At 46.0% G+C, this 26,519-nt stretch overlaps 2 protein-coding genes across 4 annotated transcripts in view; both read right to left on the bottom strand.

The window, feature by feature from the left end:
- Positions 1-1,525: 1,525 nt before the first annotated feature.
- LOC138786397 (antifreeze protein Maxi-like) lies at positions 1,526-2,332 on the bottom strand. The gene has a single exon (XM_069963388.1). The coding sequence runs from the start codon at positions 2,330-2,332 to the stop codon at positions 1,526-1,528; it is 807 nt and encodes a 268-aa protein (XP_069819489.1).
- A 6,884-nt stretch (positions 2,333-9,216) lies between these two features.
- The window catches only part of KSR2 (kinase suppressor of ras 2), a 304,420-nt gene continuing 287,117 nt past the window's right edge, over positions 9,217-26,519 (bottom strand). Inside the window, exons 17-21 of one of the 3 annotated variants that reach the window (XR_011362254.1) lie at positions 15,402-15,533; positions 14,438-14,567; positions 11,336-11,469; positions 10,274-10,741; positions 9,217-10,139 (exon numbers count right to left, since the gene is read on the bottom strand). Coding sequence is in view for 2 of the 3 variants with exons in the window: in XM_069963967.1 (XP_069820068.1) it covers positions 10,735-10,741; positions 11,336-11,469; positions 14,438-14,567; positions 15,402-15,533 (403 nt within the window). In the remaining variant the exon portion in view is untranslated. Of the gene's footprint in view, positions 10,742-11,331; positions 11,470-14,437; positions 14,568-15,401; positions 15,534-26,519 lie in introns of those variants that run through there. The other 2 variants (XM_069963967.1, XM_069963968.1) reach the window with 2 other exon arrangements.

Here is a 26,519-nt window from a genome sequence, read left to right as displayed (position 1 = left end):
GGTACTAGAAAAATAAATTTTAATTAAACTACCTCAGGAGTTATCAGTACTGGCTTCAGCGTCTTTTCCATGTTTCACCATTGATAGGAAGTTGACTATAGAAGGACTACAGAATCTGTATTGTCCCCAGCGCATAAAACTCTGATGTCACTGGAGGTGGGGCTAGATCTTGTCTTTGTGCTCTAGCTCCACCCCCGTGACTGATGTCATCCTCTCTGACCAGCCCCTTCAGCCTACTTTTCAGCAGACGAGGAGTGAAAGCAGCAGGTGCTGCAACTTCAGTGAAATGAGATGTTCTGAAACAGCTTTGGGTGGGGAACTGGCAGGAGTGCTGGGGGAGGGGAGTAGGCAGGGTGGGAGGACTGGCGTACAGCAATGAATTCTGGAATTTGTAGTACTAAGCAACTGCTCAACCAGGAAGTACAATCACAAAATACAGAATTGGGACCCCAAAACTAATGGATTTTGGTGGTTTCAGAACTGGGGCAGACAGGTATGCTATATGCTTCTGCAGAATGTTTATTATCTTAACCTTATGTCGGAGTACCCCTTTAACTGCTGAGTGCTAGCTGCAGTCCATGAGACCATACTAAGTTGGGTGCAACTGGACTGCAGTTGTAGCTCAATAATTCTGATTGAAAAGTCTCCAGTTTCCATGTAGCAAAAAGCCTCCCGCCTTCAGTATATTCAGTGCACCCATGGGCTATGTTCATGCAATGTTTTTTTTCTTCTCTGTTTATCATTTTTAAAAATGACGTCCGTTATCTTGCAGTTTGGCCGTCCGTCAGTGCAATAACGGCTCTTGGTCCATTGTTCTAGTTTAGGTGGACTACGTGCCCCAAAAGACGTCAATTATATAGGAGAAGTCCGGCCATCTGTTTTTTGTTTTTTAAAGTCCAGGGCATGGGGGAAGTAACAAAGAGCAGTAACCCCCCTCTCCCCGTGCCTCTTCAGCCCCGGATGGACACTCAGGGACCCCGCCGGGCTCCGGGATCTCCGATGCTGCACATGTCATGACCCGGCTGATGGACTGAAGTGGGACGCTGCTCCAGTCACTGATTGGCTGAGCAGGCTGTCCATCAGCTAGCACAGGCATTTCTGTGACGTCTGGTGGGGGTCCTGGGCCGGTCCAGCCGCTCACCGCAGGCGCAGGAGAGGTAAGTTAGGATTCCTTAATACGTTCCTCTCTGTCCGTTTTTTTTTTTTTTTTTAAATAGCTGAACTTTTAATTCCCTGTGTGCAATGAACGTCCGTTATTCCTCAGACTTCCATGCAATTCCTTCAAGTCAATTAAAATAATGCAATACTGGACTTTTAAGAGAAAAAAAAGGCTGCCTTCTTCTTTTTTTAATTAATGTGAACAATGCCAATGGCCGTTATTTTGAAATTCTTTTCCTTGCTTTTTTTTTTTTTACTTAGAGTGAACATAGCCCAAGGCTGCAATCTATCTGCTGTTAGGCTGGTAAATGGTCTTATACTGACCTAGGATTGTTGGCAGTCAGATGATATAATATTTATAGAGAGATTATAAGACATTGACCCCCAGCACACACGAGGACTGCCTCTGCTGCCTCTGCTGCCCCCACTGCCTCTGCTGCCTTCGCTGCCCCACTGCCTCTGCTGCCTCCTTTGCCTTTACTGCCCCCACTGCCCCCACTGCCTCCGCTGCCTCCACTGCCTCCACTGCGTTCGCTGCCTCCCCTGACTCTGCTGCCCCCACTGCCTCCACTGCCTTCGCTGCGTTCGCTGCCTCCCCTGACTCTGCTGCCCCCACTGCCTCCGCTGCGTTCGCTGCCTCCCCTGACTCTGCTGCCCCCACTGCCTCCACTGCCCCCACTGCCTCCGCTGCGTTCGCTGCCTCCCCTGACTCTGCTGCCCCCACTGCCTCCACTGCCTCCGCTGCGTTCGCTGCCTCCCCTGACTCTGCTGCCCCCACTGCCTCCACTGCCTCCGCTGCGTTCGCTGCCTCCCCTGACTCTGCTGCCCCCACTGCCTCCACTACCCCCACTGCCTCCGCTGCCTCCACTGCGTTCGCTGCCTCCCCTGACTCCGCTGCCCCCACTGCGTTCGCTGCCTCCCCTGACTCTGCTGCCCCCACTGCCCCCGTTGCCCCCACTGCCTCCCCTGCCTTCGCTGCCTCCACTGCCCCCGCTGCCCCCACTGCCTTCGCTGCCTCCGCTGCCCCCACTGCCTCCGCTGCCCCCACTGCCTTCGCTGCCTCCACTGCCTTTGCTGCCTCCACTGCCTCCACTGCCCCCGCTGCCTCCACTGCCTGCGCTGCCTCCGCTGCCCCCACTGCCCCCACTGCCTTTGCTGCCTCCGCTGCCCCCATTGCCTCCACTGCCCCCACTGCCTTTGCTGCCTCCACTGCCTTCGCTGCCTCCCCTGCCCCCCGCTGCCTCCCCTGCCCCCTCTGCCTCCACTGCCTTCGCTGCCCCCCCCCCCCGCCTCCACTGCCTCTGCTGCCCCTACTGCCTTTGCTGCCTCCGCTGCCCCCACTGCCTCCACTGCCTTCGCTGCCTCCGCTGCCCCCCCCCCGCCTCCACTGCCTCTGCTGCCCCCACTGCCTTTGCTGCCTCCGCTGCCCCCACTGCCCCCACTGCCTTCGCTGCCCCCACTGCCTCCGCTGCCCCCACTGCCTCCGCTGCCCCCCCCGCCTCCACTGCCCCCACTGCCTTCTCTGCCTCCAATCTTACAGACACTCTAAATGGCATTTACAGTTTTTAGCAGAGGAACGAAAAGATTTATTTAATTTGAACAAACCCCAATAAGCGGCACGCTGGGTAATGCGCCGCTGTGTGAGAACGCTGCGTAGCTGGAGGGACAATTAAGTTACTGAACTGACGCCCAGCTGAGATAATTCAAGTGAAAATAACAGTGAAAGTAACACAAGGCATAAAAACGGCGGCTTATTCCACATAGGGAGGCAGTGCATTAATGGAGCTTTCTATGATTACAAGCCAGGAAGATTCTGTATGGATGGGAATCGGGCTCCATGACCGGACACCGCCAGCACAAATTAGAAGGGGATTTCAGAGATTGTATTATTCAGCTCAAGCGGACTAAACATGCCACAATACCCCTTAAAGAGGTACTCCAACAAAAAAGAGTGCCAGAGAGTTTTTATTTACTTCTATTAATAAATCTCAAGTCTTCCAGTACTTATCACCTGCTGTATGTCCTGCTAGAAGTGGTGTATTCTCTCCAGTCTGACACAGTGCTCTCTGCTGCCACCTCTGTCCATGTCAGGAACTGTCCAGAGCAGGAGAGGTTTTCTATGGGGATTTGCTGCTGCTCTGGACAGTTCCTGACATGGACAGAGGTGGCAGCAGAGAGCACTGTGTCAGACTGGAGAGAATACACCACTTCTTGCAGGACATACAGCAGCTAATAAGTACTGGAAGACTGGAATTTTTTTAATAGGAGTAATTTCTAAATCTCTGGCACTTTCTGACAACCAGTAGTTCTTATACTGTTGCTCCCCATTTTTATCTTAGGATAGATATATGTTTATTAGAGATGAGTGCAACTTGAGCGTGCAGCATTTAAATATTGGTGGCTGAGGAAGTTGGATGCAGCCCTAGGAAGTCCTGGTGGATACAGCCTGTGGCCTTTGGCTGTATCCAGGTTTTTTCAGACTCCTTAGGACTGATTCCAACTTCTTCAGCTACTGATATTGAAATTCTGACCAATAGGACTCCAGCTGCGCTCATCTCCGGTGTTTATACCAAGCAGCACACTTACATTCAGTCACTGAGGATTTACCATCCACATAAACACACAATCCTTGCACATGTCACCCTAGCTAGGATTTGAACTCAAGAGGCAGAACTGCAGGGCAGCAATGTTAAAGGAGTATTCCACTCAGACATAACTTGTGATATGTTGCTGCCCATGGTGAGGCTAACAATTCCTTCCATACTTGTTATTATCTATTCAGTCTCCTTCCCCCAGTTCTCAGCTGCTGCTTTCTGCTGAAAACACAAAAATCTGTGTGTGAGCTTTTCTCTCATTCTCTCCCCCCTCCCTTCTGAGACAGCTGATAAAAACAAGTCCCTGACTGGCTGTATCTGCAACACTGTAGCTTCTTTTTAATGCTGGGAGGGTTAATCACAGTGTATTCCTAACCAACTTTAACTCAGAATAACCCTCTCAGCATTACAAAGAAGCTACAATGTTACAGATACAGCCAATCAGGGAGCTGATTACATTAGCTGTCTCTGAAGGGAGGGGGGAGGAGGGGAGACAGAGAGAAAAGCTCACACACAGATTTTTGTGTCTTCAACAGAAAGCAGCTGATGAGAACTGGGGGAAGGAGACTGAATAGATAATAACAAGTATGGAAGGAATTGTTAGTCTGACCATGGGCCGCAACATATCAAAAGTTGTGTTTGAGAGGAGTACCACTTTAACCACTGAGCCACCATAGAATATAACAATGTCTATAAACCTATATATCTCCACAGCAGTAAGGGTGGCCATCTAATAATGATGAGAATTACAGCCTCAGTCAATGTCTATCGCCATAGCCTTAAAGTGCGCCTTACTATACTCCGACCCTATACTTACTGGTGTTCAGAGAGGTGGCTTGTCAGTCGCTGACTCAGGCAGAAGAACGGCCAGGCACACCACTGAGCTCATTAAGTAAATGCAATGAAAAGGGCAACTCATTTCCTTCTGCCGCAGGCTACACAGGGACGTCCATTTGTTATAGATTGGCCAGCCTGCTGTCATCACAGGCCGTCCAGCTCACCATCAAACACTCATTTCATACAGTACAACATGCTCGGCTCCTGTGTTCTTTTGCTTAATTTAATATATATATCGACTACTTTAGCTGCGTGAACTAAATGATGGTTAGAAGTGGTCGAGTCATCAGCTCATTTGTGCAACCTCGGCAATTACCCCAGCAAATTAAGTGGGAGAATGAAGAGCAAAACATTTACTGAGGGTCATATTACAGGAGAGATGCACATTACCCATAATGTAAGGGAGGGCTCCGGGCCCAGTATTACACATTTACCATCATGGTGACCCCTCCTTTGCTGCTGCTTCTATCATTTCTGCTCACATATCACCTTCCCAGTGCATCAATAACCTCTTCTATCTGTAGTGCTGTAATTAATGAATCCCCCAGCACACTGCCAGCTTGTTTGGTCCAGCACTATGTGAATAGCAGCATAGCGGCTGTAGTATTACACACATGAACAGATGACCATGTAATACAGTAAAGTAGGATTCCCGAAGTCCCTAATCGTCCAGGTATAACTCCATAAATCCACAATCTCTGTGTACAAACATGTGCATAGAGTTTTTATGGTTTTTTTTTTATGTTTATGTGTTTCCTCTCGGAATCTCACTTTCCTTCCAACACCTGAACCTGGACCATGTATCCTGGCACACAGAATGAGGTTAATATTGGGATGATGGGGTGATTTATTCCAATTGTGAGGTTTCAGTCAAGAAAGACCTTCTTCAGACTCTGGTTGCTCTAGTTCCTGGAAAGATGGGTGGCATTAGGTGGGAGCGGCGCTCTGTGCCGCGGGTGGAAAACTCTTGGAGCGCCGCTCTCACCCTGATGCTCCTCATCTTTGGGCTATGTTCCCACAATGTAAAAATTGTAATTGTTATTAAAGAGACTCTGTCAGTAGGTTTATGGCGTCCTATCTCAGGGCAGCATAAAGACAGAGAAGCTGAACAGAATGATGTATCACTTACATTGTTCTGTGCAGCTGATCCAGAGATCTCCTCCTGAATAACATGGACAATAAGTAGACCTCTCCATTATGTGCATGTGCTCAGTAGTCCCGGATATTCATGAGAAGCAGAAAACTCCGCCCACCAGCTGCTGATTGGCAGTTATCCATCCATGCTGTATATAGGCAGTCACCTGTCAATCAGCAGCTGGAGGGCGGGGGGAGGGGTGTGGCAAGAATTCTATTCTCCTGCATATTAGGAGAATGGCTGAGCAGAATGATGTAAGTAATACACCGACCTGTTCAGCATTTCTGTCACTGCTTTATGCTGCCCTTCATGTATTTTGAATTGTATGTCGGTTACAATTAGAATAATTCAAACATTACTCGTCCTACTCTGCGGAGTCCTGTTCTTTCAGGGTTTTTTATTATTAGGGATCTCTTTCACTTTCCCTTTGTGGTTGCTTTAAAGTGACTGTACCACCAGGCCCAGGCTGAAGCACTGGAGGCGGCTGACCCACCCTTAGTGGGAGGAAACCCCAGCCCCTCTCTGATAGGGTTCCATTGATTCTAATGGAGTCAGGTCATGGAGGGGCTGGGGTTTCTTCCCACTGGGGGTGGGTCGGCCGCCTCTAGTGCTTCAGCCTGGGCCGGGTGGTACAGTCACTTCAAATATGTAGAAACAAAACAAAAGTTGAAAGACAACAAAACTTGAGAAACGAGGAGCCCTTCAGAAAGGCATAAGCGGCAACCTTCTATATATATCTTCTATCATCTGCATTTCGCTTCCCTTCCAGTATTTTCGCCCATACGACCAATGAGTCCTTAGTCGCAGCCTCTGCCTGTAATTAGCCTCATTAGTTAAGTACTCGAGCACATCCAAGGGTTCTAGATGAAACGTCAATGAGAGATGTTCTTGTATCAATAAACCTACACGTATCCACAAGAGGAAGCATCATTTGGCGTCATATCAGGGCCCCATAGTATTCTACCCATAAGAGATTTCCTACTGATTCCAAGGAACACTGCAAACAGCCCAACATTATAGCAAACCTTATATACTCCACCAACACATTCACCAAACAGGAACCTCTCGTTGCATCTGGTTCTGGTGCAAATTGTTCACAGTAAATTGATATTTATCCCTCTATTCAAAAGTCACGTCCACATATATTTACTTATCTGCTATTTACTCGTGGCGAGTGGTCGGACCTCATGTGCGTCACAGAGAAACTACTACTGAACTCTACTACTAAAATAAAAATTTTTGTTTTGTGCAAAAAAAATTGCGAAGCAGTTCTTGACTTTTTTAGCCCCCAAAAAAGCACGAAAATTGTGCAAGATTTATCAAGGCCGGTGCTCCTAATGATGCATTTTGCACATGGTCCGGAGATTTTTGCACACTATGTGATAAGTGCCCTGGCACACAAATGATGAACATGCCGCTCAATGTTCTATGTAGATAAAGCTTTAACCCGGGTTCATGCGACATATTTTTTAATTACAAACAGCCATTGTTGCACATTTCAACAATGGGCGCTATTTATTGAAAAAATACAATGCATTGTTTTTTATGGAATCCAAACCAGAGTGTCTACACACTGGGATTCCATGCGGCCGCACAGAAAACTGACATGTCAGTTTTGTGCGGCTGCTACTCATTGAGTAGTGGCCGCACAAGGCTGACAGAGCAGATAATGTAAAGTGCGGTTCCGACCGGAATTTACATTGTCTAATTGCTAATTTGATTGCACGCACACCCGAATGTGCCTGCATTGCAATTCAAAAGAAATTAAGTTCATCTGGCCGGCACTGCAGTACCAGCCAGGTTGAACTTTACAGACAGCGGCTGTTCTGCGACATGGCCGTGTCACAGAACGGCCGCTGTCATACATCGTGTGAACCTAGCCTAAATGTGGTTATCCAGCACTGAAACACTCATGGTCTATCGTCAGGATTGGCCAGCAATATTAGGTCAACAGGGATCCAACCCCCAAGACCATTGGTGAACAGCTGTTTAAAGGCGTTTAAAGTGCGCTTAAACCTGTTTGCGCTCCCCAAGTGTCCTCATCTGTGTCTCCGATGTACTTAGCCGCCTCCAGCCAATTACTGACTGAGACGGGAGAGCACAGCAGCCAGTGATTGGCTGTCCCATCTCAGTCAGTCACTGATTGGAAACACGAGCTGTCAGTCTCATGACTGGAGTGACAGCACACTCGGCCAATCAGTGACTGACTGAGACGGGATAGTGCAGCAGGCAGTAATTGGCTGCGCAGGCTGTCCTGCTTGTCTGGAGAGTAACAGCCCACTCAGCCAATCACTGGCCGCGGTGCTGTGCCGTCTCAGTCAGCAATTGGTTGAGTGGGCTGGATGCAGCTGAAGACACCAGAGACACAGAGAAGGAGCAGACAGGTAAGTATTGCACCAAAACAGCTAAACAATTGTTCTGATGGTTTAGTTAAGGTTTAAAAAATAAGTACAACTCCCATCATGCCTGGACATGCTTTAGCTTCGGCTGTCCAGGCATGATGGGAGTTGTAGTGACCCCCCTGTGGTATAGAATGACTGCTGGGAGGTATCGTCATCTCTACCTTCACCTTCTGTGTTTCCGAGTTCTCCATATTTCTCTGTTTTGCTAAGTGCTTTGTTGTTACTTTTATGTCCTTTTGTCTTTTCCTTTATTCTTTTTGTTGTTTTCTTCTCTTATATAGCAGCTGGCGAGATATAAACGGCTTGTTTTAAACAATTGTGACAGACTACAATAGAAGAATATTAGCATTTCTATCCCTGGGAGGATGTGTCCTATTTCTCTGGCTAGGAATATTTTTCAGCAGCTGATTTTTGTATTTCCGACCCTGCAGAACGGTCTCAGTGTGCGCCCAGGTATCAGCCAGCCCCTTTAATCATCACTTATTCTTTCCCTTACTATCTCGAGGGACAACAGACCCAAAGACTATCGGGCTCTCTTTACTTTGAATTATGGGTCCTTTTTTATTTTTAATTCATAAGATGCAGAAACTCATATTAAGCGCATAGTTCATTAAAAAAATTAGGTTATAGGGCGTTTTAGGGTTCCATTAAAGAGGTACTCCGGCAATTTATTCTTTCTTTCAAATCAACTGGTGTCAGAAAATTTAGATTTTTTTATTTACTTCCATTTAAAAGTTTCCAGTCTTCTAATACTCATCAGCTGCTGTATGTCCTGCAGGAAGTGGTGTAATCTCTCCAGTCTGACACAGTGCTCTCTGCTGCCACCTCTGTCCATGTCAGGAACTGTCCAGAGAAGGAGAGGTTTTCAATGGGGATTTGATGCTGCTCTGGACAGTTCCTGACATGGACAGAGATGGCAGCAGAGAGCACAGTGTCAGACTAGAAATAATATGCCACTTCCTGCAGGACATACAGCAACTGATAGGTACTGGAAAGCTTGAGATTTTTAAAACAGAAGTAAATTACAAATCTATGTAACTTTCTGACACCAGTTGATGTGAAAGGAAAAATAAATAAATTGTGATCAGTCCCATGTTACAACAACTTATGTTTTATCCAATAAAAGGAGATACACAAACAATTTAGAGGGTTTTTTAGTGTCAGATCATGCAGCCCTATGGAAGCGATGCCTTGTGAACTTTCACATGCAGAAGCAAACACTTGAATGATGTCATCTCGGCAGAAGACAATCCAAAGTGTGAACATGGCTCAATCATTATCAGTAATGGGACGTTAACACTGAGGAATAGGCGAGGAATTGAAGAGGAAGGTTTTCTGCTTGTAATTTCCTCTTCTTCAGCTCTGGCAGAATAGGCGCAGAATGCTAGCGGAAAGAGGAAATTCAATGCCCCCATTGACTTCTATGGGTTTCTCTAGCGGAATCAATGACATGTCAATACTTTGGGCGGAAAACGGATCCGTGGCGGAACATTCCACACGTAAATTCCGGTGTGGGAACAACAGAGCGAAAATCTCATTGACACAATGGGACATTGCTCTGTACATGTTTTACAGGAAGAATTTTAAGCGGAATATGCATAAAATGAAGAGCGGATTCCGCTCCAAATTCCTCCCCTATTCCTTAGTGTGAACATACCCTAAGGAAACACAATGATAAATATGGACCAATCTGAATGTATCTGCTTTTCTCTGACTAGTTCCAAGACGACCATTAAAACTAGTGTTCATTATAATTTTTTTACAGTTGAGTAGGGGGGGGAGGGGGTTGTCAAACAATACCGCGTTCTTGTATTGGGCATAGGGTGTCTGCTCTGTGAACGTGCCCCCTGTACTGTATGGGAGAAGCAGCATGCTGCCGGTAACCTAACAAAGAATACAAACTAGACACCAATAAAGGACGGCTCTCAACCTACCCAGTCACTAATGTACAATCTCACATCAATCAGTCGGATCTCTAAAACCGGAGAGGGTCTTCCAATTCCCCCATCAGTTCTATCATCAAAGAAAAAAACATCTTAAAAAAATAAAATTGGCGTTTCGTTTGCCTTTCCGCCGAGCGTGTAGGACAAACGGGAGACAATTTATTGTAGGTAAAGTCAAGACTTTTCCTCCCCCATCTACATTACCTGCTAGAGAAGGCCAGAGTAGTGCGGCCATAGGACAGCGCTCTGCAGCGGTTTCTAGCGTATGGGGGGGGGGTGCATATTCCGGGTCAGTATAGAGGGATGTGCACAACTGGCCCTCGCAAATCAATACAGCGCATAGGATGACCGTCAGGAATGGTAACAGCCCTGGCCAAAAAAACATCGCTTCTAATAGACTTCTAGCACTCCAGTCTCTGAGGAGGTTAGAGTTTCCCTTTTGAGCAATCCCACCTACAGGTGGGCTACAAGGGGGCAGCCCATGGCTTGTTCTCATGTGAGAGTGCAAGGCTCCACCTGGGCACAGTCTTCACTGTCTTCTCTACACGTTCCTCCACCGTCAGGTTTTCCGAAGCTCGAGGAGGAGAAGAGTAGTGTCAGGACGGGGAGAAGGCAGATGTAGAAAAGGGGGAACTAAGATGCCAATGTACCACGCCAGATATCCGTCACAGCCTAGAAGAGGAAAAAGATGTTAGAAAGCCGTGCAGGTGCATGAGGGGAAAACTAAGCAAAGTCTATTCTATAACTAGTATGGTGGGTTATGGCCAGATACAGTATGCAGGAGGGGGTCACTGGATATTTCAATTAAAGCAAATGTACCATCAGGTATATTCACTTCAATTTGACCCATGGATAGATCGGCGCCGGTGGACCGCGGCCCGGTTCCCATGTACAGCGCTGTTCTATCTACCGGGTCGGGGGTGAAACGGGTCGGGGGTGAAACGTTATTTTAATTTGTCATTTGGTATCATTGATCTCCCTGCCTCTCCCTGCCGCTCATCCCGGGAGCCTGGAAAAGCTGCATCCAGTCTTCTTCCAGCTTCCCAGGACTGGATCCGGCTTTTCCATGTACTTGGGGGGAGTGGAAGGGAGATCAAAGGCTGATAAGCAAATCGCCGAGCTAACCAATTAATTTGCATTATTTTTACTGTAATTTTGCTCATCTCTAGTAATAATAATTCTGTGCGGATTAACGTTTGTGAAGGAAACTAATAAAAATAGGGAGCAGTAATGGAGACTAATAATCCACTAATTCGGTGCACTCACTCCGCTGACTTCCAAAAGTGACCTGGATGAGAGAGGCGTCTGTTCCGCTTTGGCAGTTTTTCCAGCATCTCCATCAGTTTGGTGAACGTCGGCCGTTCTTCCTGATCATAGGCCCAGCAGAAAAGCAAAATGTCCTGGAATCATGGAGAAATATTTTATTGTCATGTAAAGGAAGAGCAGCCGGGGGTCCGCGGAGCACGGAACACATCCATCTGCCCCAAGATACAACAGATTGGTATAAAACAATTACTGAGCAGAACAAAAGAACAGAAGTATCTTTTTGATTGACATAAACCTTAAAGGGGTTTTCCAGGATACTGATGGCCCATCCTTAAAGTGAATGTTCCACTAGGACAACACATTTTATTTTTTCAGCACCTTATCAGCACGGGGATCCCGGTGAGGCAGTGTATAGAGATGAGCTGGTGCAAACCAAGAAAACTGCTGAGTGTGGGAACCGAGCGGTGTTTTCAAAAAAGTACCACACCGCCCGGGTGCTGATAAGTACTGAAAAGAAATTGATGGTACAATCACTTTAAGGTGCACACAAACTTTATATGAAGAATGGACAATGGGTTCGACTGACTGTATAAGGCATATGCGGGCTCCAGACTGTCATAGATAGATATTGGTGAAGAGTAGGGTCAAGCATGCCGAATCTTTTCCACCTGACCTTTTTGTTCTCAAGGGCATAAGTTGATGCCACAGCTGTCTGGCTGCCTATGGGAAACGGATGAACATTCTACTGGACGGAACGTCCGTGTACGCAGGCAGGCCTGGGGCCAAAAACTGTGGGCCAACATTTATAGAAGGTGCATTGGTGGGCGTCCGACCCCAAGGACTTCCTAAAGATCTTCAAACAATTAAAGGGGTTATCCAGCGCTAGAAAAACATGGCCACTTTCCCCCTACTGTTGTCTCCAGATTGGGTGGGGTTTTGAAACTCAGTTCCATTGAAGTAAATGCAGCTTAATTGCAAACCGCACCTGAACTGGAGACAACAGTAGGGGGGAAAGTGGCCAAGTTTTTGTAGCGCTGGATAACCCCTTTAAGGGGGAAAAGCCTTGGCCATATTGAGGTGCTTGTGTAATGGTCCTGCAGATTAGCGCTGATCACTGTTCCTGTGTAGACAATGAAGGAGCCACAGCAATAAGTGGACTGTTATCAGGCAAAAAACAATGGTCTATTCTAAGAAAAGATCATCAATGTAAAGAATCCAGAAAACCCCCTTTAAGACAGGTAAGAATATTAAAGGGGTATTCCACTCAAACATAACTTTTGATATGTTGCTGCCCATAGTGATACTGACATTTCCTTCCATACTTGTTATTATCTATTCAGTCTCCTTCCCCCAGTTCTCAGCTGCTGCTTTCTGCTGAAAACACAAAAATCTGTGTGTGAGCTTTCTTCTCTGTCTCCTCCCCCTTTATCTGCAACCTTGTAGCTCCTTTGTAATGTTGGGAGGATTAATCTAAGTTCAAGTTGCTAATGAACTCACTGTGATTAACCCTCCCAGCATCACAAAGAAGCTACAATGTTGCAGATACAGCCTGCCACGGACTTGTTTACATCAGCTGTCTCAAAAGGGAGGGGGAGAGGCGGAGAAGAGAGAGAAAAGCTCACACAGATATTTTTGTGTCTTCAGCAGAAAGCAGCAGCTGAGAACAGGGGGAAGGAGACTGAATACATAATAACAATTATGGAAGGAATTGTTAGTCTCATCATGGGCAGCTACATATCAAAAGTTATGTATGAGTGGAGTACTCTCCTGTCGTCAGGTTCAAGCTGCCCAAACCAGCCTGAAGCAAGGACCGGCTCCTTTATAACCTATGGTGGAAATCGGCCAGGAGCAGGACTGTGAGTCAGTCGGATGGTAAGCGGTCACTCCTCCCGCCCCACCAGCCCTGATCTCTTCCTACACCCGAGGCCGTCAGAGAGAAGCCGCTGGGGACCGCCCTGATGACTCGAAGCCCCGTTCCCAGCTGCTGTTATAATTATAAGCTGTCATCACTTACACGTCGAAGTTTATTCTAGCAAATAAATACTACAAACCCTGGAAGGAACTGCAATCAATATAAGATAATTAGATTATTTCTGCCTTTATTGCTGCAGGAGGTATCCAGCACTTATCCAGCAGATGTTCCTCCACCTGTTTATTATCTATTGATCAGATGAATAGAAATCCCCGATAGGACAGATAGTGATACTGGTTGATTATATAAGCTGTGTCTGGGTGTATGCTGATCCCTCTCGGACCGGTGTAGGAAATACTTACACAGAAAACCATAAGCTTATTCTGCACACGGTGATAAGGCTTCATTCACACAGCATCCTTCATACTAACATTAGTTCCACATTTAGATGGTGCTGAGTATGGACACTTGTCCATGGCATGGATCTGGCATTGCTTAAGGGCAATTTTTCTTTCATTCAACCAAAAAATGATATAGATTTGTAATTTACTTCTATTTAAAAAATCTCCAGTCTTCCAGTACTTATCAGCTGATGTATGTCCTGCAGGAAGTGGAGTATTCTTTCCAGTCTGACACAGTGCTGCCACCTCTGTCCATGTCAGGAACTGTCCAGAGCAGCAGCATATCCCCATAGAAAACCTCTCCTGCTCTGGACAGTTCCTGACATGGACAGAGGTGGCAGCAGAGAGCGCTGTGTCAGACTGGAGAGAGTACACCACTTCCTGCAGGACATACAGCAGCTGATAAGTACTGGAAGACTGGAGATCTGCAAACAAAGGTGAATTACTAATTTATAAAATTTTGTGACACCAGTTAATTTGAAAGAATTTTTTATTTGCCAGAGTACCCCTTTCATTTAATTAAAATGAATGGGGCTTATCTGCAATGCTCGATAGAACCTGTGCACAAGTGGGGCGCTTCTTCAGCCTGTTTTCCTGATCTCATAGAACGTTCCATTCGCTCAGCTAACCTTTTTACATCCATATTGTACAGACATGCCAGAACATGCAACCTAAAAAGTGAGCGTGATCTCGCTATGAATAGTGACTGGGAACCTACAGACTGAGGGACAGAAAATAAAACAACCACAGGCGACGGAAAGCATTGTCTTATATTCACGTTTTACTTACTGATATTTCCTTTCCCATTCCAATTTGGCTAAGATTTGGCTTCATGCCTGTTCCCACTTGCCATATGATGGCCTCCGCAGGTTGGCTTTTGAATGGCCACTCTCGGGCATGCAACTCATACCAAATAGTTCTGTGGATAAGCAATACAGTATTAATATACCATGAGTATACATATAATAATTATATTAGATAAAATATTTGATAGGTCTTGCTTAAAGGGGTATTCCACTTAAAAATGTTGCTGCCCACAGTGAGACTAACAATTCCTTCCATACTTGTTATTATCTATTCAGTCTCCTTCCCCCAGTTCTGAGCTGCTGTTTTCTTCTGAAGACACAAAAATCTGTGTGTGAGCTTTTCTCTCTGTCTCTCCCTCCTCTCCCCTCCCTTCTGAGAGGGCTGATGTAAACAATTCCCTGGCAGGCTTCATCTGCAACATTGTAGCTTCTTTGTAATGCTGGGAGGGATAATCTGAAGTCAAGTTGCTGATTGACTCACTGTGATTAACCCTCCCAGCATTACAAAAAAACAAAATGTTGCAGATACAGCCTGCCAGGGATTTGTTTACATCAGCTGTCTTAGAAGGGGGGGGAGACAGAGAGAAAGGCTCACACACAGATTTTTGTGTCTTCAGCAGAAAGCAGCAGCTCAGAACTGGGGGAAGGAGACTGAATATATAATAACAAGTATGGAAGGAATTGTTAGTCTCACCATGGGCAGCAACATATCAAAAGTTATGTTTGAGTGGAATACCCCTTTAAGGCCTGAAGTCAACCTTCATTTATCAGGCTTTCATTCCCATCCGTCACTTAGCCATCTTCTTTCGGAGCGCACCATTTTCTTGGCATCCATGACACACTTTATTCCATGTCCGTTGTTTGTAATGTAACATTCTTCGGAAAGATGGTGTTTTCTATAATGTATTCTCCCACTCCGCTAATAATATTTCATTATTTCTACTTACCCAAGTGCAAATACATCAGAGTGCTTGGAGAATGGAAGTTTATCCTCCTCCGTGTCAGGAGACAGCTGCCGTATTATTTCAGGAGCCAAATGACACAGCCAACCATTAGGGATCCGCAGCTTGTCTTCTCGTCTGATCAATGCAGAAAAGGAATAGTCTATGTCAATATTTGTGCGCTAGATTAGGAGTATTCTGTGTATTTAAACATGGCAATAAACCAACGTTATAAAAGGAAGAATGGAACATCTGCTATCAAACAAGAGGAGGAAGAAATCTGACGGCCACGGACTCGCAGTATACATTACTATTAGGCAGAAGAACTTTATGATTCTCATGGGTCATCTAATTCCTGTTTTATTACATTTATGAATTTATCGGTAGAACCGAGTCGGTAGAACTCACCAGAAAAGTGTCTGCACAACCACCATTGTTTATTGTTCAAACACATTAAAAAGAAACTTTGCGAAGTTAAAGGGGGACTCAATTGGTGTATTTCTATTTAAAGATCTCAAGTCTTCCAGCTGCTGTATGTCCTGCAGGAAGTGGTGTATTCTCTCCAGTCTGACACAGTGCTCTCTGCTGCCACCTCTGTCCATGTCAGGAACTGTCCAGAGCAGCAGCAAATCCTCATAGAAAACCTCTCCTGCTCTGGACAGTTCCTGACATGGACAGAGGTGGCAGCAGAGAGAACTGTGTCAGACTGGAGAGAATACACCACTTCCTGCAGGACATACAGCAGCTGATAAGTACTGGAAGACTTGATATTTTTTAATAGAAGTAAATTACAAGTCTATATAACTTTCTGACACCAGTTGATTTGAAATACAAAGATTTTTGTCGGAGTACCCCTTTAAGAATCCTACCAGTTTTCTATCTGCAGCTCATGTGGAGGCCTATGTATCCCTGTGGCTATAGATGAATAACTCTGTGATCTGCTCCTGCTCTCCCTTTCATCCTCAGTTCTTTATTACTATTGAAATGTATGTTAGCAAGAAGTTAGGGGCCAGATGTAAGGAGGAGTGAATGGGACTGCAGAGAGTTAGTAATCTGGTACAATGGAGAAAAACCGTAAATAACAGGTGGTGGACCAACGCTAGGAGTTGTATCCAACACTTATTTATTAAAGTGCTAACAAATATGTACAGTGTGAATTGTCCCGGGTCAGGGATAAACAGCAAAATAGAGAAAGGGATAAATAGAATATATAAGCCTATTTTACCCTGCCTCAACGCTAGAGAGCCGCTAGGATAGGGCGCCCCCCTTACCCAGCGGAGCGATACCCTACACTAGTGGTGGAATAGGTTCCACCTATCCATTGTCTAGTGTTGGTCGTAGTCTGATAGATTAACCGCTAGGTCAGTATGCACTGTGCGTCTGGTAATGTGAATTAGCTGTTGATGGGTTAATTGAATTTGCGTATCCAAAATGTCATGGATGATATGTGTAGGGTATCGCTCCGCTGGGTAAGGGGGGCGCCCTATCCTAGCGGCTCTCTAGCGTTGAGGCAGGGTAAAATAGGCTTATATATTCTATTTATCCCTTTCTCTATTTTGCTGTTTATCCCTGACCCGGGACAACTTTAATAAATACGTGTTGGATACAACTCCTAGCGTTCGTCCACCACCTGTTATTTACAATTTTTCTTTATATCTGTTTTCATACAGCGGGGACGATAAATCTTTATCTAATTTTAAGGACTGCAATACTTAGTTTCTAATCTGTTACAATGGAGACACAGGGGTCGGCACAGGAGCTGGAGACAGAAAGTCTAAACTGTTTGTTGTAATGTGGGATGGCGGCTAAATGAATGTGGATTTATTAGACACAAATCGATTAATGGTTAAAGGGGAACTATCAGCCGGTTCCGGAGCAGTTAGTAGCTTACTCCACGGTCCAGTGAGACTGTTAGGAGCACTGCCCCACCCCATAGCACTGATCCGCCCGCCCCCATAGCACTGATCCAGCCCGCCCCCATAGCACTGATCCAGCCCGCCCCCATAGCACTGATCCGCCCGCCCCATAGCACTGATCCAGACTGCCCCCATAGCACTGATCCGCCCGCCCCATAGCACCGATCCAGACTGCCCCCATAGCACTGATCCGCCTGCCCCATAGCACTGATCCAGCCCGCCCCTATAGCACTGATCCAGCCCGCCCCCATAGCACTGATCCAGCCCGCCCCCATAGCACTGATCCGCCCGCCCCATAGCACTGATCCAGACTGCCCCCATAGCACTGATCCGCCCGCCCCATAGCACCGATCCAGACTGCCCCCATAGCACTGATCCGCCTGCCCCATAGCACTGATCCAGCCCGCCCCTATAGCACTGATCCAGCCCGCCCCCATAGCACTGATCCAGCCCGCCCCCATAGCACTGATCCGCCCGCCCCATAGCACCGATCCAGACTGCCCCCATAGCACTGATCCGCCTGCCCCATAGCACTGATCCAGCCCGCCCCCATAGCACTGATCCAGCCCGCCCCCATAGCACTGATCCAGCCCGCCCCCATAGCACTGATCCAGCCCGCCCCCATAGCACTGATCCAGCCCGCCCCCATAGCACTGATCCGCCCGCCCCATAGCACTGATCCAGCCCGCCCCCATAGCACTGATCCGCCCGCCCCATAGCACTGATCCAGCCCGCCCCCATAGCACTGATCCAGCCCGCCCCCATAGCACTGATCCGCCCGCCCCATAGCACTGATCTAGCCCGCCCCCATAGCACTGATCCTCCCACCCCATAGCACTGATCCAGCCCGCCCCCATAGCACTGATCCAGCCCGCCCCCATAGCACTGATCCGCCCGCCCCATAGCACTGATCCAGACTGCCCCCATAGCACTGATCCGCCCGCCCCATAGCACCGATCCAGACTGCCCCCATAGCACTGATCCGCCTGCCCCATAGCACTGATCCAGCCCGCCCCTATAGCACTGATCCAGCCCGCCCCCATAGCACTGATCCAGCCCGCCCCCATAGCACTGATCCGCCCGCCCCATAGCACTGATCCAGACTGCCCCCATAGCACTGATCCGCCCGCCCCATAGCACCGATCCAGACTGCCCCCATAGCACTGATCCGCCTGCCCCATAGCACTGATCCAGCCCGCCCCCATAGCACTGATCCAGCCCGCCCCCATAGCACTGATCCAGCCCGCCCCCATAGCACTGATCCAGCCCGCCCCCATAGCACTGATCCAGCCCGCCCCCATAGCACTGATCCGCCCGCCCCATAGCACTGATCCAGCCCGCCCCCATAGCACTGATCCGCCCGCCCCATAGCACTGATCCAGCCCGCCCCCATAGCACTGATCCAGCCCGCCCCCATAGCACTGATCCGCCCGCCCCATAGCACTGATCTAGCCCGCCCCCATAGCACTGATCCTCCCACCCCATAGCACTGATCCAGCCCGCCCCCATAGCACTGATCCAGCCCGCCCCCATAGCACTGATCCAGCCCGCCCCCATAGCACTGATCCACCCGGATTTGGCGCTATGGGGGCGGGCAGTGCTCCTAACAGTCTCACTGGACCGTGGAATAAGCTACTAACTGCACTGGAACAGAGACATTCTATAAGAGACACACTATAAGAGACACACTATAAGAGACATACTATAAGAGACACACTATAGGAGATATACTATAAGAGACACACTATAAGAGACATACTATAAGAGACACACTATAAGAGACACACTATAAGAGACACACTATAAGAGACACACTATAAGAGACACACTATAAGAGACATACTATAAGAGACACACTATAAGGGACACACTATAAGAGACACACTATAAGAGACACACTATAAGAGACACACTATAAGAGACATACTATAAGAGACACACTATAAGAGACACACTATAAGAGACACACTATAAGAGACACACTATAAGAGACATTCTATAAGACACATACTATAAGAGACACACTATAAGAGACATACTATAAGAGACACACTATAAGAGACACACTATAAGAGACACACTATAAGAGACATTCTATAAGAGACATACTATAAGACACATACTATAAGAGACATCCTATAAGAGACACACTATAAGAGACATACTATAAGAGACACGCTATAAGAGACACGCTATAAGGGACACACTATAAGGGACACACTATAAGAGACATACTATAAGAGACATGCTATAAGAGACACGCTATAAGACACACTATAAGAGACACACTATAAGGGACACACTATAAGAGACACACTATAGGAGACATACTATAAGAGACATTCTATAAGAGACACACTATAAGAGACACACTATAAGAGACACACTATAAGAGACACACTATAAGAGACATACTATAAGAGACACACTATAAGAGACACACTATAAGAGACACACTATAAGAGACATTCTATAAGAGACATACTATAAGACACATACTATAAGAGACACACTATAAGAGACACTCTATAAGAGACATACTATAAGACACATACTATAAGAGACACACTATAAGAGACATACTATAAGAGACACGCTATAAGAGACACGCTATAAGGGACACACTATAAGAGACACACTATAAGAGACGCACTATAAGAGACGCACTATAAGAGACACACTATAAGAGACATACTATAAGAGACACGCTATAAGAGACACGCTATAAGGGACACACTATAAGGGACATAGCTTCCTCCTCAGCAATAGGGACATATTAGAAGGTTGGATTCCTCTATACTGATGATAGTTCCCCTTTAATACCAGAGCTGAGGGAAGCGGCTTTGTTACGATTCGTATGAAGCAGAACGCTCGGCTTTTGAATCCTGATGTCTGGGCTCTCAATGGAGAATCCCGAGGATCACCTGAAAAACATAGATATAGCTATAGGACCAGCATAGGCTGCATCCATTATTTCCAGGTGATCCACCGTCTCCACTGAGCGCCCAGGCATCAGGGTTTCTGCTTCATATGAATCGTAACAAAGCCGCTTCCCTCATCTCTACTTAATACTACAGATAAGCGCAACTCAAGCATGCTGGAGTCCAGTGGCTAAAGAAGCTGGATGCAGCCCTAGAGTCCTGGTGGATACATCCGTACGGCTGTATCCGAGTTTTTCAGGGCTCCGTCAAGCGGCATCCAACTTCTTCAACCCCCAGTAATCCAATGATGGGACTCCCTCATGCTGCGCTCGCGCTCCTCTCTTGTTACACTAATACTATATGCAGTATGGGAGATGGCAATAAAGTAATTCATTTCTGTAACTTCAAGAGAGATTCAGAGCCGGCGACTTATGGCAGTACAATAATCAGAATCAAAAACTACCACAAAACATTAAAACGCCTAAATAAGTATCAATGTTCCATCACGTGTACGACCACGGATCTCTCCTCCCCAGCCCGCTATGGTTCACAACAGGCAATGACAGCCGATCACCTTCCCTTTGCATACGTCATACTCTGCCTCTTCCTGTCACACCATAGGGTACAAGCTTTGTCCTGGCTTCTTAAAGGGCCAGTGTGCACACTCAAAATCTGTGACCCCATCTATCGCTGCTCAGCGCTACCTTATTAAAGGGATTCCGCGAGTAGCAGAAGACTGTCCGAGCGCTCTACTCCCCAGTGCTCTACTCCCTGAAGTTCCATATCTCAGCGGTATACCGTCTAGGGTGGGGTTAGGTGCAGGTTTTCCTGGTTTTTGTATCCACCCCACCCGGTTACAGGCTACTACCCTGATCTCTGAGCTCCCACCGCTGGTTCGGTCACAATGCTTTCATTGTTCTCCTATGTACAATACACGGCAGCGGGTTACAGCTCCATAAATAAGGAAACATTCTGATGACATTAAAGTGAAATTAGATTCTCCGATCACAATAAAAAGCACAAGACAACAAATAACCCCACAGGCTGTCAAGTACAGAAAGCCTGATACATTTATAATAATAAATAATATAAATAATATCCCATCAATTAGAATGAAATGATTGGGAGGAAGAGGAAGCGGCAGCTACTGTGCAGAGAGGAGGATGACGAGACTATATAGACCGGGGTCCGGCATCAGTGTGGTCAGAGGGGACCGCCGCCTATTGTATTGTATCTGCTGTGCGCAATAGATTATACAGAAGGTAGAAACACCCAGAGGTGAGGAGGAAGCGGAGAGCGGAGAGATGACAGGGGACACCGGACGGATTCAGATTCATTCTTATCGTCTCACAATGTTCAAGGAATAAAAAATAATTCTATTATAGAGTTTTCCCGGCATCCTGAAAATGCTCATTGTGTATGAGCGGAGCTCCCAATCTATCTAATAAGTGTATGTTCACACACTGCAGATATGGTGCAGAAACTCTCCCAATAAACTGCACAATCTACACCGGCTCCCTATTCTGCTGAATAGAGGAAAATCTCAGCTGCAGAAATTCAGTTTTAGGGGTGAGGTTCACACTACGGAACCCGAGCAGAGAATTTCCGACGGATTCCGTAGCTCGTACCCGTTCACTGCTGCGCACCTTTCCGCCGGCTCCACAGACACCATTCTATGCACGGGCAGATTCCGCATTCCGCCCAAAGAATTGACATGTCAATTCTTTCAGTGGATAGCGGAATCGGGCTGCCCATAGAATGGTGTCTGTGGAGCCGGTGGAAAGGTGCGCAGCAGTGAACGAGCTACGGAATCCGTCGGAAATTCTCTGCTTGGGATCCATAGTGTGAACCTACCCTTATCCTGGATTATAAAAACACACAGCTACTTTCTTGTATAAACAGCGCCGCCCCTGTCTCCTGTATTACAATGCAGCTCTATTCACTTTACTGCAACTGAACTGCAAGACCCATTCCAAACTGAGGACGGGAGAGACACTGTTTCTGGAAGAAAGCGGCCACATTTTCTCTATGCCTGGACACAGAAAAAAAATCTTTCAAATGAACTGGTGCCAGAAATTTGTAATTTACTTTCATTACAAAATCTCCAGAATTTCAGTATTTATCAGCTGCTGTATGTCCTGCAAGAAAAGGTGTATTCTTTCCAGTCTGACACAGTGCTCTCTGCTGCCACCTCTGTCCATGTCAGGAACTGTCCACAGCAGCAGCAGATCCCCATAGAAAAACCTCTCCTGCTCTCCAGACGAATACACCACTTCCTGCAGGACATACATCAGCTGATAAGTACTGGAAGGCTTGAGATTTTTTAATAGAAGTAAAAAAAAAATTCCCAGCGAACTACCTACCCCTTTGACCTCGCTGTGTGTTAGGCCTTGTTCCTGCTCCTCTGTTTTGTGCTGGTTTTATCTATCTGGATATAATAAAGAAGAAGACTTTTTTTCTGCAAGCTGAAACTTTTGCCTGTCGCTGAGCACCTTGTGGGCGGACGCCATATTTCCCATGCAGATGGTGGTGAAGACCGATTTTTTTCATTGTGCTTATATAATAACCACATTCTGACAATTATTCTAGAGGCCTATTAAAGAAAATAGGGTAATAATCTGCAGAATAACGGTCGGTGTCAAATATTAGAGAGCATTCTGCACGGCCATGGACTGTGGGATGGGAATTATTCTGAAGTGCCATTTGGAGGTTGTCATAGCCCCAGTATCATATGAGATAGCCTCTAACATGTATAAATACAATCTATCATCCTCCGCAGGCCGCCTGCCCTAAGACCAAAGAACAACAAAGCCGGGGGTTTAAAGATAACCTTCAAGCATATAATTACAAGGTTTTTTTTCCATTGTTGGAACTGATGTTTAATGCATCCCGAGCCTTTCAAACCACAGCGAGGCAGTGGAGACTGTGCCAGGTGTCCTCATTTCCTGACTCGGCATCTCATCCTGACACATCATAAGGAAAAATAATTGCTCGACATCATTTTTTTGCTGTGTTTTAATTGCAAGTTATGTTACAATGAAACGTTCATCATAAAAGGCCTAGAAGAAAGGATCTCCCACATAATAATGCAGAAACTTTACAGCTGCTGGCGGCACTTTCACAAAACTCAGATGTATTAACTAACAGTGAACCTTCCAGTATTGAGACAGAGAAGGCAAAAATGCACGGACTAAGATGATGGCGTCAGGTTGTAACGCCAAGTTATCTTGTATAGTATATGGTAATAGCCTAGAACGTGCCTATGCTAATAGCCTAGAACGTGCATATGGTAATACCCTAGCAAGTGCATATGGTAATAGCCTAGAACGTGCATATGGTTATAGCCTAGAACGTGCATATGGTAATACCCTAGAAAGTGCATATGGTAATAGCCTAGAACCTGCCATCTAGGCTATTAACATTTACATGTAATAGCCTAGAACCTGCATATGGTAATAGCCTAGAATGTGCATATGGTAATAGCCTAGAACGTGCATATGGTAATACCCTAGAAAGTGCATATGGTAATAGCCTAGAACCTGCATATGGTAATAGCCTAGAACGTACATATGGTAATAGCCTAGAACCTGCATATGGTAATAGCCTAGAAAGTGCATATGGTAATTGCCTAGAATGTGCATATGGTAACAGCCTAGAAAATGAATATGATATAGTCTAGAACCTGCATATGGTAATAGCCTAGAACGTGCATATGGTAATAGCCTAGAACGTGCATATGGTAATAGCCTAGAAAGTGCATATGGTAATAGCCTAGAATGTGCATATGGTAACTGCCTAGAACGTGCATATGGTAATTGCCTAGAACGTGCATATGGTAACAGCCGCATATGGTAACAGCCTAGAAAATGAATATGATATAGCCTAGAACATGCATATGGTAATTGCCTAGAATGTGCATATGGTAATAGCCTAGAACATGTAAATGTTAATAGCCCAGAACATGCATATGGTAATTGCCTAGAACGTGCATATGGTAACAGTCTAGAATGTGCATATGGTAACAGCCTAGAACGTGCATATGGTAATTGCCTAGAACGTGCATATGGTAACAGTCTAGAATGTGCATATGGTAACTGCCTAGAACGTGCATATGGTAATTGCCTAGAACGTGCATATGGTAACAGCCGCATATGGTAACAGCCTAGAAAATGAATATGATATAGCCTAGAACATGCATATGGTAATTGCCTAGAATGTGCATATGGTAATAGCCTAGAACATGTAAATGTTAATAGCCCAGAACATGCATATGGTAATTGCCTAGAACGTGCATATGGTAACAGTCTAGAATGTGCATATGGTAACAGCCTAGAACATCTATATGTTAATAGCCTAGAACATGCATATGGTGATTGCCTAGAAAGTGCATATGGTAACAGGCTAGAGCGTGCATACGGTAATAGCCTAAAACATGTATATGTTAATAGCCTAGAACGTGCATATAGTAATAGCCTAGAACAAGTATATGATAATAACCTAGAACATGTCTTTGCGAGATTTGTGGTTGAATTCTGTATTCAGGTCCGGAGTTCACAATACTGTACTTTGTAAATAGAGCGGCAAAGGAATTGTCTCTTCTTGTATTGCTATTTTTATTCATAGCAATTTACTTCACCAGGAACTTAGTGCTTCCCCCCTGCTGTCACTGGAGAGAGATTTATTTTAGAAAGAGATTTTGCACTTTATATAAAACAGCCAGATATCCTGTATGTTTTCTATGTCTCCGACACACAGAGATCTCAGCTACAGTATATACATCCCTCAGTTTTTATTAAAAAATCACATTTTCTGTAATTTGAAACCTATCTAATGTGAATGCATGCAGATATTCTAAACCTATCACAGCCGGTGCATGGTGATGGTGTGCATGGTGATGGAGTGCATGGTGATGGAGTGCATGATGGAGTGCATGGTGATGGAGTGCATGGTGATGGAGTGCATGGTGATGGAGTGTATGGTGATGGAGTGCATGGTGATGGAGTGCATGGTGATGGAGTGCATGGTGATGGTGTGCATGGTGATGGAGTGCATGGTGATGGTGTGCATGGTGATTGAGTGCATGGTGATGGAGTGCATGGTGATGGTGTGCATGGTGATTGAGTGCATGGTGATGGAGTGCATGATGATGGAGTGTGTGGTGATGGTGTGCATGGTCATGGTGTGCGTGGTGATGGTGTGCGTGGTGATGGTGTGCGTGGTGATGGTGTGCATGATGATGGAGTACATGGTGATGGAGTGCATGGTGATGGAGTGCATGGTGATGGTGTGCATGGTGATGGAGTGCATGGTGATGGTGTGCATGGTGATGGAGTGCATGGTGATGGAGTGCATGGTGATGGTGTGCATGGTGATGGGGTTTGTTGTCAGGATTATGTTGTATTCTCAGAGTTCACCACTAGTGGCTGCTGTTTGGCATTTGCACTGCACCTGACCACTGGAGGCTATCTCGTCCTTAGAGTTGCCCTTTATGGGTATTGCTGGTAATGGACGCCATCCTGCTTACTGTGTGCGCCAACTGAAGACCACACGGAAATCCACTTCCACAATCCAAGTCACTTCAATCTCTTGCACCTTCTCTACCAGAATATTATTACTCCTCTGCTGGTTTTGCTAATATCTTTAAGGGGAACTCTGGATAAAAAAGATTTAACCCTGTTCTATCCCCTCCCATAATGTAAGCTCATGGTTTCTGTTACATGAATTAGTCTGTTTGTCTGCAGCACATCCTGACTCACACCCTGAAGCTGCAGAAAATCCTCACTGCCTCCACTCTTCTGTCCTCTCCCTCCCTTCTGAGACAACAGCCTCTCCTGAGTAGTATAGAGGAAAGGAGACACTGTTGTTTTATCTCTCTCTGTAATGTATCTACTGTATGTAGAAGAATAGATGGATAGATAGATAGATAGATAGATAGATAGATAGATAATAGATAGATAGATAGATAGATAGATAGGAGATAGATAGGAGATAGATAGATAGGAGATAGATAGATAGATAGATAGATAGGAGATAGATAGATAGATAGATAGGAGATAGATAGATAGATAGAAGATAGATAGATAGGAGATAGATAGATAGATAGATAGATAGATAGATAGATAGGAGATAGATAGATAGATAGAAGATAGATAGATAGGAGATAGATAGATAGATAGAAACAAGACAGATTAAGCGGCACAGCTCCTAGAATGCGATGGGTGCCAGCGGTCCAAGTCCTGATCGGGACCGATGCGAATAGTAGAAGATAGTCCACGGCACACCAGGTA

Source organism: Dendropsophus ebraccatus, chromosome 3 (assembly GCF_027789765.1).
Source record: "Dendropsophus ebraccatus isolate aDenEbr1 chromosome 3, aDenEbr1.pat, whole genome shotgun sequence".
Taxonomy (NCBI): Eukaryota; Metazoa; Chordata; class Amphibia; order Anura; family Hylidae; genus Dendropsophus; species Dendropsophus ebraccatus.
Note: the sequence above shows the minus strand (reverse complement) of the source record. Positions and strands in the feature narration are given on the sequence as shown.

Bases quoted from the DNA above. Each gene is read 5' to 3' on its own strand.
- LOC138786397 (XM_069963388.1), bottom strand. From the start codon at position 2,332: ATGGGGGCAGCGGAGGCAGCAAAGGCAGTGGGGGCAGTGGGGGCAGCG.